General features: G+C 44.8%; 1 protein-coding gene across 1 annotated transcript; it reads left to right on the plus strand.

Moving 5' to 3' along the window:
- The first annotated feature begins 10,716 nt into the window (after positions 1 to 10,716).
- LOC123452935 (magnesium-chelatase subunit ChlD, chloroplastic) lies at positions 10,717 to 18,035 on the plus strand. The gene is made up of 15 exons (XM_045129679.1): positions 10,717 to 11,043; positions 11,381 to 11,559; positions 11,682 to 11,766; positions 11,847 to 12,163; positions 12,252 to 12,375; positions 13,172 to 13,264; positions 15,090 to 15,185; positions 15,465 to 15,629; positions 15,712 to 15,909; positions 16,190 to 16,345; positions 16,489 to 16,596; positions 16,762 to 16,896; positions 16,979 to 17,140; positions 17,245 to 17,365; positions 17,632 to 18,035. Exons 1-15 carry the CDS (start codon positions 10,780 to 10,782, stop codon positions 17,712 to 17,714), a joined length of 2,286 nt encoding a protein of 761 aa, XP_044985614.1. The 5' UTR covers positions 10,717 to 10,779; the 3' UTR covers positions 17,715 to 18,035.
- The last annotated feature ends 121 nt before the right edge of the window (positions 18,036 to 18,156 follow it).

Below are 18,156 nucleotides of genomic sequence, written 5' to 3' on the forward strand. Positions count from 1 at the left end.
TAGGCAACCCCTAAAGGGCCCATGCGCCCAAGGTGCTAGGTGGGGCCCCTTGGAGAGGAGGAAGTCCTTCCTAGGGCTTCCACCTCCCTTGTGGGAGATGGACTCTTCCCACCTTGGACAACCGACACTACTAGGAAAAGGGCTATAGATGATATAGACACTAATGGCGCACCAGACAAGTAGTGCGCCACTACTATATAGAGTGGCGCACCATGTGGAGGTGTGCCATTAGTGTGATGGACACTAATGGCGCACCACACACTCGGTGCGCCACTACTATTTTTTTTGCAAAACTACTAATGACGCACCACCAGCTGGTGCGCCATTAGTAACCAGGGTTACTAATGGCGCATTTACAGGTGATGCGACACTACTATATTTTTTTTTACAAAATTACTAATGGCGCGTTTGTAGGTGGTGCGCCATTAGTAACCTGATATTTTGGACAGCCACCTACCACCACTTCTTTGAGCTTGCACGCTCAATGTCCACCACTCCCGCGTTCCAACTAACAAAATATCTCGAAATATTGAGATCACGCGCTCGATCTGTACTCCAACACCGCCGCCGCTCCCAATTCACCCTACCTCAGCCCCGCCGCCACCGACGAGGACGACGACCTCCTCCACCCCATCCCGGACTGTCTCCCATCGGCGCTGGTGTCGGCGCCCCCACCCTCGCCCCTTCTCGATCTTGATCCGGTCAGGCGGCATGCAGATCAGCCACTGCCTACACCTCTATCCAAACCAACCGCCGCTGACCACCCACTGTCGTCCTCGACCAGCACGATCAGTCAACCCCCTGGCCCACCCAAATCGAACCTTCCCTGAGACGGCAATGGCAGCGCCGGCGAGCCCTGGCGAGGACATGGACGTGGAGGTGGCGACCTTCCTGGCGTCCTGCGCAGCCTCCGAGTACGGCGCCGCCGAGGCCCTACTCGACCGCCTCGACGCCCCGCCTCCCGTGCAGCCGCACGACGCCTCCTCGGAGCCGTGCGCCGCCGCCTCGCGGATCCCGCCGCCGGACAGGACTGCCTCCGCCGCGCTTTCAACTTCCGCATCATCCCCGACGACCCGCGCCTACAACAACAAGGTCTTCTACTCCCTCCCTCCCTTGGCCACTAGTCGATTTATCCCAGGGTCATTCGGTGAAATTCACAGACTGAATTATCTGGGTTTCTTTGTTTTTCTTTTGAGGGATGATTTATCCACCAAAAGTTTACCAAGTAGTAATACTACTGTATACTGTCTGTTGTGAAACTTCTTCTACTAATTTCTTTCTTTCTCGCGGAAGCAGTCCCGACTAAGAATGATGAACAACATTAATATGTTGTATGTACTATGTACTATGTGGAATTGTGAATCCAGACATTTCACAGTTGGTGATCTTTGTAAATTGTGACTTACCATATATCCTTGGGTGAAGCAATCAAGAAATTTTCTTTACATGCTTCCATGTGTTCTGACATTCTAGACTTGTTTCAGGAGAAACAGACAAGTATTTCCCCCTGGCTATTTATAGCCTGGATTCATCTATTTGGCTATTGAGATTCACATCTAATCAATGTCAAGTATTATCTCTGTCCCAAAAAGCTTGTCTTAGATACGGATGTATTTAACACTAAAACGCTTCTAGATACATCCATATCTAGACAAATCTAAGACAAAAATTTTGGGACGGAGAGGGTATATTTTACATCGTAGTGATTTGGTGTATGCAATAATCATATTATGTTAGCAATGGAACATAGTTCGTCACAATTTCTTTCCTTTAGGTTCAGAATTACGAGCATAACCTCAGTATCTAGATGCAGATGTTCCTCTGAATTATCCAGGAGTGCTCCTTCTTCCTTAAAGTAGACAAAATAGTCACATTGTTATAGAAGGTACTACCTCCGTCTCATAATATAAGATGTTATTACAACAGATATACTCGCATATTGGTTGTAATAGCATCTTATATTACGGGACAGAGGGAGTAATGTTGAACATTTGAGCAAGAAGATGTCATCGCTGCATATGCAGTTTCCAACACTTCTATAGTTCTATTGTTCTTAATCAACAAGGTCAGGATATAACAAATTGCAATAAGTGATTATTTCAGAAGCTCGGAATATAAAGGATCTTATTTGTATTGCATACAGTGGGACCGAGTATCTCCTCTGGTGTGGCTAACTGAGTATGTGTGCTCATGGGCCACCTTCCTGTGTTCAAGGCACATCGTTCTCAGGGTGCCTGCTCAGGTTCTTCTTCATCTTCAAGAAATGCCACCAGGAGAGATAGTCCCTGGCTGGTCTAGCATTGCATAAACCTAATGAAATTCAAAACAAAGTGAATCATTAGTCCGTTGGAGTAAATTCTTACAGATGACATATTATGTTTACTCGTTGAGAGCCCAAGTCATATTAATTTACCCTAATCTCAATGCTGAGCATAGACCTTCAACGTTGCCTTATGCTACTCTCAGTCTCTCTCTCTCTCTCTGTGTGTGTCTTAGTGTGCTCTCTCTTCTCTTGGACAGATTCAGTTCCATGCCTACCTGCTACTTCCTGTGCTAGTATCTGTCTACTCCACTCCAGAGTAGCATGTGAACGCTAACTAAACAAAAGAAGATGAATTTGCCTGCTCCTTGTGCGGTTATGCCATTATTACTTCTCCTGAATTATTACTGAACATCAGTCTTGCCTCACCATCATTACCTAAAAAGGCTAGTTTGCCCCTGGGTCTCCTTGACCCTGCTGCTATCCTGCTTGCTAGGTGAGCACACTGATCATAGCGGAGCACGAAGGCGGGCTCGTCAAGCCATCTTCCCTGAGCGCGTTGGCGGCTGCCGAGGCCATCGCCAAAGTGAACAAGGTCCCTCACCATATTCTTCTATTATCAACACTCTTCTAAGCCTTGGAGAGTTTTTGTTGTTAATGTTGCATTACCTTTCTTAGACCATGGATCTGTTAAGACAATATTCTGACTTCTCCAATAGAAGTTCAAGGTCTGATTGAGTGTTAGTACTAGGTTTCCATTTCCATGGACTTGTTATGGTTTATGGTCCATGGTTCAGTCTTGAGCAGGCGCTCATGCTTGGGTGTGTGGGTGCTGATGTCACAGGTTTGTGGGCGCGTATGCGGGTTGTATTTACTGTTACAAAAACATGTTAATAATAATAGTTTATAAATCATGCGACATCTTTGTAAAACTCTTTCCTTTGATCTGCAGCGAGCTCAAGGAAATCTTCATGGGTGAATCTTACATCCCAAGACACAGAATGGCCAGACCTGGCAAATGCACGTGTTGTAGTCACTAGAGGCAGAGGTTTGAAGAGCGCTGAGAATTTCAAATTGTTGGCGCAGCTAGCAGAGAAACTTGGTGCAGCAGGTTTGTGCTTTTACCTGTTGTCCATTGAACCTAGTTGACAACGAACCTGTGAAGGCCAGGCCTCGTGTGAAATCCATTCCTGTTTTACATTTTTTGTTCCTTGTGCAGTGGGTGCGACCAGAGCTGCCGTCGATGCAGGATATGTGCCGAATGAACTTCAAGTAAGCTCCTCAAGTCTATTAGTCAAAATCGAACTGATTGTCATCCGGCTTATTTGCGATGGGGCAACGCAAAAGAATCGCAACTCTTGAGAGACCAGAGGACGAACATGCGCTGCTTTGTATCAGGTACTTTGATCCACCTTTCCTTCTTGTTTGATATCCATTCTGCATCTGAATCCTTATCGCTGATGCAAATCACCTTTGAAAATATCAGATCTGAACCACACGGCATGTCGGACGTAGGTCTGGAGCACGATGCATACCATGCGGAGGAAATGACGCCGGAGCAGCTAATCACAGAGGAGAAGCTAAGTATGATACTGAATGTTGCTGATATGAGACCATAATTAACTGAATTCTGTCGTCAAGTGATTCAGGAACAGGATGTCTAAGGGTCCAAATGCTAGACTTATTATACCTAGCAGGGTCCAAATGCTAGACTTATTATACCTGATAAGAGATGTTTGCATGTACTGTTGGCATGTCCTTTGATTCAACACAAGAAGCATAACAAAGTAAATCATATTTTTTATTGCGGACAATAGTTGAATAAATCTGCTCTAGTCTGTAGCAGGTGTAGCAATACAGTTCATATTAGGCTCCAAAAATTTCCAACTCAGGGAAGGAGCAGACATGAGCTCAAATTGTTAATGGCATGTAGGAACAATTTGAACAATGTCATCACCAGTATGATATTGCCATTTTTTGGAGGAAAAAAATTGTTTATAAGTTTATTTATCAACCTGAAAGTGAAAAGAAGCCCTGTTTGAACATCACAGTTAATATGGTTTGTTGCCATTTTGAACTCCTTTGCATTTTGCTCTGACTGTATCTTCATGCACCATTCTTTGGTTGAACTTTTAAAATAGAAGCTTAGCTTTGCCATTAATGTTTTATTAGGTACTCAGTATGCTGGAATAAATCTGGTTTGCATGATCGAAGTTATTTTAGGAACAACTGGGAGGAAACAAGGCACATCTTCAAAGGCAGCATCCTTACCCTCCACCGAGTCATTGCTCTGCAAGTAAGAGAGTTCCCTTTCTCATTCCTAGCATTCTGAAGCCCTGATGTAAGTCTGGCAAAATATCTGTGTTTTGATGGCAGGATAAGATTGGCAGAGGCCTTCATATCACTTGAACATCCATTATCCACAAAATTTTGTCACGAGAAGATTGCTTATCGTGCAATTATGGTATTTCATCCTATATTGTACGGTTTTTAATTAGTCTGATGGATAATGAGTTGAAGCCATAGAGCTAGATTACATTAAATGATTTTCTGATTCTTTGTGAGCAATGATTGTGAATACAATAAGTGAAGGTTTAAGATGTCTCATCTCTGTTGCAGGATATGGCTTGTGAGTACCAGCAGATGCTTGAGCTTCTTAGAAAGGCCCCATTTTTTGGCAGATGGCGTGCTAAGCCAGGATCCGTTGATTCGTTTACAGTTCCACGGTGATGACCAGATCTTGAGGTTCTATGCTGCGTTGCAGAGGCTGGTTCTTGAAGTTTCTTGATTTCACCACAATTTTAGCAGTTTTGTGTACCAGCTCTTTCAGCTCATTTGTAGCATGTGTGCTTCTGCACAATACTGAAGTTGTGCACAGTGGTAGCCTGTAACAAACCTATAAAGCCCTATGATGTTTGGCACCATGAGATGTTTATATGGATGGGTAAGTCTGTAACTCTTATTATTTTAATTGTTGGAGAGGAAAAGAAAAGTAGAAGGAATTGGCACACAATAAATATGTTAACTCTGCGATGTCTGATCATCACCTTGAGCTATACTAATGGCACACATGGGAGGCATACTAATGGCGCAGCTGGGAGGCATAGTAATGGCGCACCTGGGAGGCATACTAATGGCGCCCTTGGAGGCACACTAATGGCACACCTGGGAGGCATACTAATGGCGCACCTGGGAGGCACACTAATGGCGCACCTGGGAGGCATACTAATGGCGCACCTGGAGCTATACTAATGGCGCACTGCCTGGTGTGCCATTAGTATACCAGATACTAATGGTGCACCTTGTTGGAAATATGCCCTAGAGGCAATAATAAATTAGTTATTATTATATTTCTTAGTTCATGATAATCGTTTATTATCCATGCTATAATTGTATTGATTGGAAACACAATACTTGTGTGGATACATAGACAAAACACTGTCCCTAGTAAGCCTCTAGTTGACTAGCTCGTTGATCAAAGATGGTCAAGGTTTCCTGGCCATAGGCAAGTGTTGTTACTTGATAACGGGATCACATCATTAGGAGAATCATGTGATGGACTAGACCCAAAACTAATAGACGTAGCATGTTGATCGTGTCATTTTGTTGCTACTGTTTTCTGCGTGTCAAGTATTTGTTCCTATGACCATGAGATCATATGACTCACTGACACCGGAGGAATGCTTTGTGTGTATCAAACGTCGCAACGAAACTGGGTGACTATAAAGATGCTCTACATGTATCTCCGAAGGTGTTCGTTGAGTTAGTATGGATCGAGACTGGGATTTGTCACTCCGTGTGACGGAGAGGTATCTCGGGGCCCACTCGGTAATACAACATCATACACAAGCCTTGCAAGCAATGTGACTTAGTGTAAGTTGCGGGATCTTGTATTACGGAACGAGTAAAGAGACTTGCCGGTAAACGAGATTGAAATAGGTATGCGGATAGTGACGATCGAATCTCGGGCAAGTAACATACCGAAGGACAAAGGGAATGACATACGGGATTATATGAATCCTTGGCACTGAGGTTCAAACGATAAGATCTTCGTAGAATATGTGGGATCCTATATGGGCATCCAGGTCCCGCTATTGGATATTGACCTAGGAGTCACTCGGGTCATGTCTACATAGTTCTCGAACCCGCAGGGTCTGCACACTTAAGGTTCGATGTTGTTTTATGCGTATTTGAGTTATATGGTTGGTTACCGAATGTTGTTCGGAATCCCGGATGAGATCACGGACGTCACGAGGGTTTCGGAATGGTCCGGAAACGAAGATTGATATATAGGATGGCCTCATTTGATTACCGGAAGGTTTTCAGAGTTACCGGGAATGTACCGGGAATGACGAATGGGTTCCGGGTGTTCACCGGGGGGGGGGACAACCCACCCCGGGGAAGCCCATAGGTCTTGGGGGTGGCGCACCAGCCCTTGGTGGGCTGGTGGGACAGCCCAAGAAGGCCCTATGCGCCAAGGATAGAAAATCAAAAAGAAAAAAAAGAGGTGGGAAAGGAGAGAAGGACTCCACTTTCCAATCCTAGTTGGACTAGGATTGGAGGACTCCTCCTCCCTTGGTGGCGCAGCCCTTGGGGATCCTTGAGCCTCAAGACAAGCCTCCCCTCCCTCCTCCTATATATAGTGGGGTTTTAGGGCTGATTTGAGACAACTTTTGCCATGGCAGCCCGACCACATACCTCCACGTTTTTTCCTCTAAATCGCGTTTCTGCGGAGCTCGGGCGGAGCCCTGCTGAGATTAGATCACCACCAACCTCCGGAGCGCCGTCACGCTGCCGGAGAACTCATCTACCTCTCCGTCTCTCTTGCTGGATCAAGAAGGCCAAGATCATCGTCGAGCTGTACGTGTGCTGAACGCGGAGGTGCCGTACGTTTGGCACTAGATCGTGGGATGGATCGCGGGACGGTTCGCGGGGCGGATCGAGGGACGTGAGGACGTTCCACTACATCAACTGCGTTCACTAACGCTTCTGCTGTGCGATCTACAAGGGTACGTAGATCGGAAATCCCCTCTCGTAGATGGACATCACCATGATAGGACTTCGTGCGCGTGGGAAATTTTTTGTTTCCCATGCAACGTTCCCCAACACACCTATGGTGCGCCATTAGTAAAAAATTCTAATGGCGTGATGCTAGTGGCGCACCTATAGTGTGCCATTAGTAGCCAAAATAGGTGCGCCACTAGCAGGCCTTTTCCTAGTAGTGCGACCCCTCCTTGGAGGAGGGGCAAGGGCTGCGCCCCACCTACCCTCTCCTCCTATAAATAGATAGGGAGAGGGAGGGCATCCCCTCTCTCCCTAGATCTGTTTCTCTTCCAAAACGCATCTGCGACGACGTTTGGTGAAGCCGTGCTGAGATTGCTCCACCACCACCGCCACCACGCCATTGTGCTGTCGGAGAACTCATCTACCTCTCCGCCCTCGCTTGCTGGATCAAGGAGGCGGAGAACATCATCGAGCTGTACGTGTGCTGAACGCAGAGGTGTCGTCTGTTTGGCACTAGATCGGGACGAATCATGATGGGATTGTGGGACGAATCGTCATGGTATCACGAGATGGATTGTGATTTGGATCGCGAAGATGTTCGACTACATCAACCATGTTGTATACGCTTCCGCTTAGAGATCTACAAGGGTATGTGGATCCGATCTCTCCTCTCGTAGATGGTCATCACCATGGATAGATTTTGTATGTGCGTAGGAATTTTTTTTGTTTCTCATGCAACGTTCCCCAACAGAAAGTTACTCCTGCCACAAGACACTTGTCTAAGTAGCATCTTGTCTGCTGAGTAACATTTTCTCCTCCATATATGTTGCTGCATATGTTTCCTTCCGTGCTAAGCAACGATCCTTGAGTGAGTACATGATGTGGTATTGAGATTACTTTGTTTCTACTGCAGCTTTCAGTTAACCACAAGTGCGTCTGTGTGCTAATTTCCAACACTCCATGCCAGAAAGTCGGTCATATCATATGAGGGGAGAGGGATAGCCAAGATTCTATGGGCATCTACTGGCCAAAATGTTTGCCTCATCAATTTTTCACCCACTCTCCTGAACCTGAATCTATGAGATCGGAGACACATGAAATATGGTTATTCTCATTGATAGTTAGAACCTTGTTAGAAGATGACTGAGGTATCCACGGATCATTAGAAATGTTAACGCTCTAACCATCCCAATCCTCCAAATATAGCACCTCCTCAATGTCTCCACTCCTGCCATGATACTCTTCCATGTGTATGATGTTTTTATTTTCAATGTAGCATTCACCAGGTCTCCCTCTGGGAAATACTTCGCCTTGATAATTACCGCACATAAAGATTATGGGTTGTCAATCAAATTACCGCACATAATTACCGCCTTGATAATACTTCGCCTTGGATGAAGACTCAAATTGAAAATAAAAATTGCATAAAGTAAATAGATAGGCCCTTCGGAGAGGGAAGCAGGGATTTGTAGAGGTGCCAGAGCTCAAAGTGAAAAACTTAGATTTTTTTAGGGTGCCATGCTTTTCGTGTCAACGAGAACGACTGAGAGTTCCTAATATCCTCCATGCTAAACAAATTGTAGGCGGTTCCCAAACAGAAAATAAAGTTTCTTCCTTTTCCACCATTCTTTCACATTCCACGGCTAGTCGTATCCACAGGTACCGTCCATACCAACACTTTCCTCTGGCGTGCCCTGATGTCTAGTGCCCCCCCTGGGTCCCGTCTGCTGCTCATTCTTGATTCCCAAGTTTCCGCTTGGTCCAAATAAATCTCCGTAAAGTTTCGTGGCAATTGGACCTCATCTGATATGGATTTTCTGCGAAGGAAAAAAACAGAAAAAAACAACAAGTGGCACTAGGCACTATGTCAATAGGTTGGTCCCAAAAAATGATATAAAATTGCTATAAAATGATTATAAAACATCCAAAAATGATAACATAACAACATGCAACAATTAAAAATTATAGATAAATTGGAGACGTATCAATGGGTTGGAGGAAGAGTGATAGACAAATAGGTGGAGTGTTGACCCGTGTTGAGGCTAGGGAAATAAAGGTGTTCTGGGCGTTAGGTTTTAATGATGATGTTGTAACATTCATATTGCAGATCCTGGCCGTTTGAACCTCTTCATAATGCAGATCAACATGGAGAGCAAGGGGAAGGAGGTGGTGCCACCAAAGGAGCAAGAGAAGGGCAAGGACGTGGCCCCGTCCTCAGTGGCGACGCCCGTCCAGGTGATGCCCTGGCACAGACGATGTACATATGGAGGATCCATCGAGTGGCAAGCGCGAGAACTACGACCACTACCATGAGGTGGCAGGGCCAACCAACTTCTGCAAGGTGATCATGGCCCCACAGTTGGAGGCCATACCTATGCCGCTAGACTTCATGAAGCACTTCCCGTCCATTCCACACGAGTCCAAGCTGAAGACGAACACACGCTACTCGTGGAGGGTGACTGCCCTCCTGTTGAACGATAGGGTCACCCTCGACTAGGGTTGGATCGCCTTCGCCGTCGTCCATCAGATCAAGATATGCTTCATGGTGACCTTCAAGCCGCTGACTCCCAACATGCTCAAGGTCATCATGTTCAATGACCATGGCATTGAAGTGGTGACCAGGTGCGGGAAGCAGCACGATGCCTTCACCATCAGCCCCTAGGACTGGCCCAACATGCTCCAGCAGCTCTTTAGTTCAATCTCAAACCGATTTCCGTTTAAATTTGTGTGTTTAAATTCTGGCACAATATTATGTTCAGTTATGCGTATTCTTCCTAAGGCCGCTATGTGCTAGTAACCTCATCACCGTGCCAAAGAGGTTATCAGACAACAGGCAATTCATGACACCAAACAGCAGACTGTGTGTTTGCGTGTATAGAAACGGAAAACCAAACTGCATGCCTTGAGTGACACCTCACACAGCCTAGAGTATATCTGGACAATGAAACAATGTGTAGAAGTTGGTTTAGAGGATGGATTTGCTCACACAAACTCCGATGAGACACGCTTGTGGCTAGCCAGCACCCCCGCCCCTACTACGGATTCCAAACACATCCTTGTAAAAGAATGCTAAACTTGCTAATGATTCTTACAGATTTAACGGACTAGCCCCTCCCCCTCACTAATCTTGTCTTCTTGATTTTCAGGATGGGCCCCGCTTCATCCTAAACCAATCAAAACATTCCATCTAAGCTTAATCCGTAAACGCTCTGTAAAATCCCTGTAGTTGTAGCATTGCTCATAAAAAATGGTCTTATTGGCCTCTCTTGTTTCTTCGAGACTTCGAGCCTGGCAAGAAGAATCGAAAATCAGGAAAAGAACCCACGGTGATTGACCAGAGCACATAAAAGGTGCGTAAAATGGCGTTCGGTAGGCTATTACGTCCTGCCGTTTCCGATCGGACGGCCGTGCGTCCCCGAGAGAGAAGCGCGCGGCCGAGATGCGTGCGATGCGGATCCCCCGGGAAACCAGATAAGAAACGATAAGCGCTCTCACGCCCACACTCCCCAGTCCCCATGGCTGCCATGGCCACCGCCCTCTCCACCTCCCTCCCGCACCTCCCGCCCCGCCGCCTCCCCTCGCATCCCGTCGCCGCGCTCTCCCTCGCCCCCCGCGGTTTTCGGCGGCGGGAGGCTCCTGCGCGCCTCGCGGCCGTCGCCTCGGCCTCCGAGGTCCTCGACTCCACCAACGGCGCCGCTCCCGCGCCGACGAGCCCCGCGCCGTCGGGGCAGCAGAAGTACGGCCGGGAGTACTTCCCTCTGGCCGCCGTCGTCGGTCAGGTGAGGAGATTTCCTTCGGACGATTAGTGCTGCCCTGGGTGCTGCTGATTGACTGATTGGGCGGTGGGATTGGTAGCAGCATTTCCCCGAGCTGGTTAGGCGCATTTCAACCACAATGTACAAGCAGTAGCAGCCAAACACGCGCAAAATTTACATGATTTACAGTTGTTCGCGGACACTGGCATGCAGTTTGTTCTGATTTAATCGCAGCATTTCTTTGTGTAGCTGGAAAATACGCTAGTCAATCTGTCACCTGCAAGCTGTAGTTTTCCTCCCATGGTTTCCTGCATTGCTGTGTGAACCCGACTTTCTTGTAACTTGTGAATTCCATGTCCAGGATGCAATTAAAACTTCGCTGCTGCTCGGGGCGATTGACCGTGAGGTTGGAGGCATTGCCATCTCCGGGAAGCGCGGGACGGCAAAGACCGTGATGGCCCGCGGCTTGCACGCTATGCTTCCGCCAATCGAAGTGGTTGTTGGCTCAATCGCAAATGCTGACCCCAACATTCCAGAAGAGTAATGTCTTCACAATGCCATATCTGAAAATGCTTTGATCATTTCGCCATCCAATGTTCAGCTTCTTCTTTGTTCCTTAAATGTTTCATCAGCTTACTTGATTAAGCTCCTTTTTATGATAGATGGGAGGACCATTTGGCTGACCAAGTGCAATATGATGCCGATGGTAATGTCAAATGCGAGATTGTCAAAGCACCTTTTGTGCAGGTATAGCACACTGACTTAGTGTCGTGGTATCTTCCCAAGTCATTGTTAGTTTAATAATGCCGCAGGTTTCCCTATGACAGATTCCACTCGGTGTCACAGAGGATAGGCTCATTGGATCTGTTGATGTTGAACAGTCAGTGAGATCAGGAACTACTGTGTTTCAACCTGGTCTTCTTGCTGAAGCTCACAGAGGTGTTCTTTATGTCGATGAGATAAATCTATTGGACGACGGCATAAGCAATCTGCTTTTGAATGTCTTGACGGAAGGAGTTAATATTGTGGAAAGGGAGGGAATTAGCTTCCGTCATCCATGCAAACCACTTCTAATTGCCACGTACAACCCGGAGGAAGGATCCGTACGTGAACACTTACTTGATCGTATTGCAATTAATTTAAGGTACTTTAGACTTGAAAGATCGCTTGCTTATTTACTTTTTATTACCAAATTCATGATTTGTTCATTGTCATACTGTTTCATTTTGCAGTGCTGACCTTCCATTGAGTTTTGATGACCGTGTGGCAGCCGTCAATATTGCAACACAATTTCAGGAGTCTAGCAAAGATGTTTTTAAGATGGTGGAAGAGGAAACTGAGGTTGCAAAAACTCAGGTACTGCTAAATGACCGAGTTACTGAGATCATTAATTAATGAAGCTGCACTGTACCAGCTTTATCAAATCAGAGTAGGGTGCAAACACCATTTAGTTTTGGTTTCTGTTTTCTATTTTATTGTGTACAAAACACCTTCCAAGATCATTGTATATATTAACTCATTCAGTTACAAAATGTATGGGGTCCACACTTATGTAGCTATCAAACACTCATGATTACAAAGGAGAAACCAGTGGTCATATGAAAAGCAAGAAATCACATCTGCCACAAGTGCAACGCATACTTGGACTTAAAAATCATGGACTCTTATGTTTATAGTGGATATATTATTAGTTAAACTTGGACTTAATGTATATTCCTTCATTTTATATGAATCAACTTAGTTTGTCCGAAATAATGAATTTTATAAAATTACCATTTTAAGATGTGTTGACGCATGAGACAATATTGTCTTCAGTTGTGAAATCAATGGAAATATATCTCTTTTAACTGCATATTGTTGAGTAAACAAGGTAGGCATATATTAGACAGGAAACACAAAGGATGCATGTCACTCATCCATTTGGCATATATAGACAGGAAACACAAATTATGCATATATTAGACATGAGCACCTAGATTGACCACATGACTTCCACTATGTACAACTTTTATCATTTGTTTTGAAGTATGCAAAATCTCAAGTCAAGACTAAAAAGGTAAAAAACAGCTTATATGTAGTGACAAGGGAGTATTTGAGTTAAAATCTATGTTATGTACTGCTTGTCTCACAATGATAATACATGGTCACTCAGATAATTTTGGCAAGAGAATATCTGAAGGATGTTGCTATCAGCACAGAGCAGCTCAAATATCTTGTCATGGAAGCTATACGTGGTGGTTGTCAGGTTAGTTGACTTGTTGAAGCTTGATGTTTTTCCAGCCAATGAGCTTGCTTTGAGGCATTGAGCCAACTGTTTGTAGAATCAATGTTGTTTTGTATTATGCGCAGTACTACTAGCTGCAGATAACAGTCAACATATGTACCATGATTGGCTACCCTAGTATGTATTGTATCATTGGAAATATGCATACCTTCTTTAGTTTGACATCATTATTCAAGGTCTTCGGCGAATCTTTTTTCCATATATGTACATCAAATGTAACTTGATCGACTAACCAACCCATTTTCAAGTGCTTCAATCTATTTGAGTTTTTGACAACAAAGCCAAGGTTACTGATTTTTTTTACCTTGTCTTAGTAAAGTCATTTCCTGCTGTTACCTTCAGTTGGAACATGCCACCTGGGCCATTTCATTGTTCCCATTTTGTATGTTATAGCCTCGTGTGGTCAACTGGTTATATGTAGTAACCTTCTAGGTCTACTCCTTCGTTCTTTTTTTTTTGGGGGGGGGGGGGGGGGGGGCGAATACAGGAACCCCAGAAACAAATACGGAGATACATATTGCTGGAAACGAATACAGAGCGGATACGCTGAGGACATGTATATGAAAGTGAATGCTTGCTGGAACTAAGAGCGAAAGAAAAAAAATAACTCAGAGACCCCTTCAATCATGCAGAAAAACACAAGCAAATGAACAAACTTGTTCAATTACTATTTACTCAGTTGACTCTAAATATTATGATATACCATGGTTTATCGTCAATTCATCATGAAAAGTTCTCAATATAAGCGAGCAACACTGAAAATAAAAATACAAGAGTACATGGCAGGGGGGGGGGGACGAGGGGCGTCGTTGGTGGAGGATCGAGGGACGACGTGCGGGGAATGGGCGGAGGATGACCAATAGGCGGCTGGAGGACACCGTCGTTGTTGCACCAGCGATGAGGGCCCCGCTTTGGTCGCCCGAATGCAGGTGTGTGCGAGCAGGCAGCAGCGTATGACCCAATGAGGCAGTGGCTAGGGGAGAGCGATTGGGAGATTAAGTTTACGTGTGTTAAGATTAGGGCTGGGTTGGATTAGGCCAAAGGAATATGGGCTTTTGCCTGTTGGAATGGGCTACATATATGAAAATGTAAACAGAAAATTCAGTGGCTTGGATATGAAAATTCCGTTTCCGTACGTGATCCTCCAGGAAACGTCATTCCGTGTTTGTTTCTGTTTCTGTTTCCATATTTTCTCTACGTTTCCTTCTGTGGAACTGGTGGAAAAATTCCACACAGCTGTCATCCCTAATCTAGATACTACACACTTACACAGCTATACCTGTTTGACGTCCATCACACCAGCATATTGCTTGTTGAGGCAGTTATGCTTATTTGTTGTGGTTAGTGCTGAGTTGGAAACATACGGGATAGAGTTGGGGTAGCGCCAATTGAAGAGAAGCTTGTCCAACATCGTCTGAGATGGTTTGGCATATTCAGCGCAGGTCTTCAGAAGCCCCGGTGCATAGCGGACGGCTAAAGCATGCTGATAATGTCTAGAGAGGTCGGGGTAGACCGAACTTGACATGGGAAGAGTCCGTAAAGAGAGATCTAAAGGATTGGAGCATCACCAAAGAACTAGCCATGGACAGGGGTGCGTGGAAGCTTGCTATCCATGTGCCAGAACCATGAGTTGGTCGTGAGATCTTATGGGTTTCACCTCTAGCCTACCCCAACTTGTTTGGGACTAAAGGCTTTGTTGTTGTTGTTGTAGTGCTGAGTTGGAAAGTTAAAATGAATGTGTTTTCATATTTATATATTAATTTCCGAGTCTTGAAATTTCTTGCAGGGGCACCGGGCTGAGTTGTATGCTGCTCGAGTGGCAAAATGTCTTGCTGCCATGGAAGGACGTGAAAAAGTTTTTGCGGAGGACCTTAAGAAAGCTGTTAAGTATTTTTATGCTTGCAGATTCTTTATTCAGTAATGAAGCAACACACCTCGTGGAATTTCAGTTGATTATTTTCTCCATCTCTTAACTTGACTGTTCCAAATGAAGTTTACTGTGTCTGGTTGTTAAGAATAAACTATAAAGTAGCATGGAAATTTTATTGCTAGCATACCTCATTTCTTTCTTTCTTTTGCTATATTATTTCTGTTTGCATCTGTGTCAAAAATTTGAAGTGTGTTTTACTTAATATTTGACACGCATGGCATCTTCCTGCAGGTAGAGCTAGTTATTCTACCTCGTTCGATCATATCTGATAACCCACAAGAGCAGCAAAACCAACCACCTCCACCCCCACCTCCACCACCTCCACAAAATCAAGATAACGCAGAAGATCAAGATGAGAAGGAGGAAGACGAGGAGAAGGATGAGGAGGAAAAGGAGGTTGAATTTTATGATTGAGCAACCCGTACTTGATGCCTATTCATTTGTTTCTTAGAGCTCATTAGTTGTTGTTTTCTGACAGGATGACGACGAAGAAAACGAAAAACAAGATGACCAGATACCCGAGGAGTTCATTTTTGATGCTGAAGGTGGACTAGTAGATGATAAGCTCCTTTTCTTTGCTCAGCAAGCACAAAGAAAAAAAGGAAAGGCTGGACGAGCAAAAAATGTCATATTCTCAGAAGACAGGGGCCGATACATAAAGCCTATGCTTCCAAAGGTCTTAAGTTTTACCTCGTTAATGCTGCAACTTAAAACACTTGATTCTTCAAACATTCCTGAATCCATGCTCGTGTTTGTTTCTTTATTCAAATAATGCGTAGGCACTTCTCATTATCTAGGTCTGCTTTATTGCATTTTGAATTCTTCCAATGCCTTCTGCTCTTCTCCATTAATTTTACTGATATAGCAGACACCTTCCTTTGTATTTTACTCCTACCTTGTTACTTGGCACCCTTGCTCACCAAATTGGCTCATCTAAACAGTTCGTTTTGTTGTAGGGTCCAGTCAGGAGGTTAGCTGTTGATGCGACACTTCGAGCAGCCGCACCATATCAAAAACTGCGAAGAGAGAAAAGTCTTGACAAGACAAGAAAAGTTTTTGTTGAAAAGACTGACATGAGAGCCAAGAGAATGGCTCGAAAAGCCGGTGCTCTGGTCTGTGTGCCTCTCTCTACGCATTTGCTTGTGCAATTTCATTTGAATCTGTATATTATGCCAGTCATGTTTTATGTAAGTGGCAAACCTGATTTTTCTGACCACAAGACCTCACAACTCTGTTTGGACTTATTTCATGGCAGGTCATATTTGTTGTGGACGCTAGTGGCAGCATGGCCCTGAATCGCATGCAGAATGCCAAAGGTGCAGCATTGAAGTTGCTTGCAGAAAGTTACACAAGCAGAGATCAGGTACTACTGAAATGTAAAAGTTTATCATTAGAATTTGTTATCTTTTCTTTAGTGGTTAGAATTTGTTACTTGTAAGCCACCTCCATTTGTGCTTCCCCTTTGGGTAATCATTGTCATATGGACAGTTTGTGCACTAACTTTAGCTTCCATTTTGGCATCCCTCAGGTTGCAATTATTCCCTTCCGTGGAGACTATGCTGAGGTTCTACTTCCACCATCCAGATCCATTGCAATGGCTCGCAAACGTCTTGAGAAGCTACCATGCGGTGGCGGTTCTCCTTTAGCTCATGGCCTGAGTACAGTAAGAACCAAGAACTGCGTTGAATTCTTCTGTAGTGCCAGGACATCTGTAATCTGGATAACATTGTGGATTCTACTTTAAGGCTGTCAGAGTGGGATTGAATGCTGAAAAGAGTGGCGACGTTGGGCGTATCATGATCGTTGCAATCACCGATGGAAGAGCTAATGTATCACTGAAGAAATCCAATGACCCAGAAGCTGCCGCTGCTTCAGACGCACCAAGACCATCTACTCAAGAATTGAAGGTACCGCTCCTATCCTAACACCAAACAGTGTATCCTTGGGCCATCCTTTTGAAGTTTCCTGCTGTGTTCAAAAGGCACTTACGAATTTGCTTCCTCTTTGCAAGGATGAGATACTTGACGTGTCTGCAAAAATATTCAAGGCAGGAATGTCGCTTCTTGTCATCGATACCGAGAACAAGTTTGTATCTACGGGATTCGCCAAGGAAATCGCAAGGGTTGCCCAAGGTATTCTCGACACTGCACCTCTCAGATTACTAAGAATAAATTTCAATACATCTGAAATCTGCAGGAAACGATGCCTGTTTTTGTTTCGGTTTATTTTTTACGTATTTTCATGGTATAAGGTAGTACGAATGGAGTCCAAGGAACCTTGTCGGCACTTAAAAAGATACACCAGCCATCTTCATCACTAATTATAAGTACCCGACATACCGTAAATCAGTTATCAGCATAACCTTCCATGAACACAGCTTCTTTCCTTGCTGTGCCAGGGAAATACTACTACCTGCCAAACGCTTCTGACGCTGTGATTTCCGCCGCCACCAAGACCGCGCTGGCGGACTTGAAGAGCTAGAGGGTGATCTTGGAGCATCGGTCGGCGACCGCCCGACTGTTGTTCGGACTGTCTGTTGATACAAGTCGCCCGTGCAGTAATTTGTGCAGCTGTTCTTCGTTCTTTCTGTAACTTTTTTTGGGACGTGCGTTTCAGCTCTTATGGCCCAATTTTGGTGTAGCTTTTCTGGTCTTTTTTCTTCCTCTTTTACCAGCGCCAGCAGAGCTCAAGTCCGAGCGTAACTTCGTGTAAGTAAATATCGGAATTCTCCCTGTAAATCTATTTTTGTTACTCCCTCCGATCCATATTAAGTGATGCCAGGGAGTAGTTATTTTCGAGGCAGGAAGATGTGATGATGTTGAGTGTCACGAAATACCATTCCTTTTTTCTAAAAGCACAATACAAAATGATGGAGTACCATTATCTCCTTCTAAAATTATGCAGAAAAAATCACTGTCAGTAA

Source organism: Hordeum vulgare, chromosome 5H, assembly GCF_904849725.1.
Source record: "Hordeum vulgare subsp. vulgare chromosome 5H, MorexV3_pseudomolecules_assembly, whole genome shotgun sequence".
NCBI classification, from domain to species: domain Eukaryota; kingdom Viridiplantae; phylum Streptophyta; class Magnoliopsida; order Poales; family Poaceae; genus Hordeum; species Hordeum vulgare.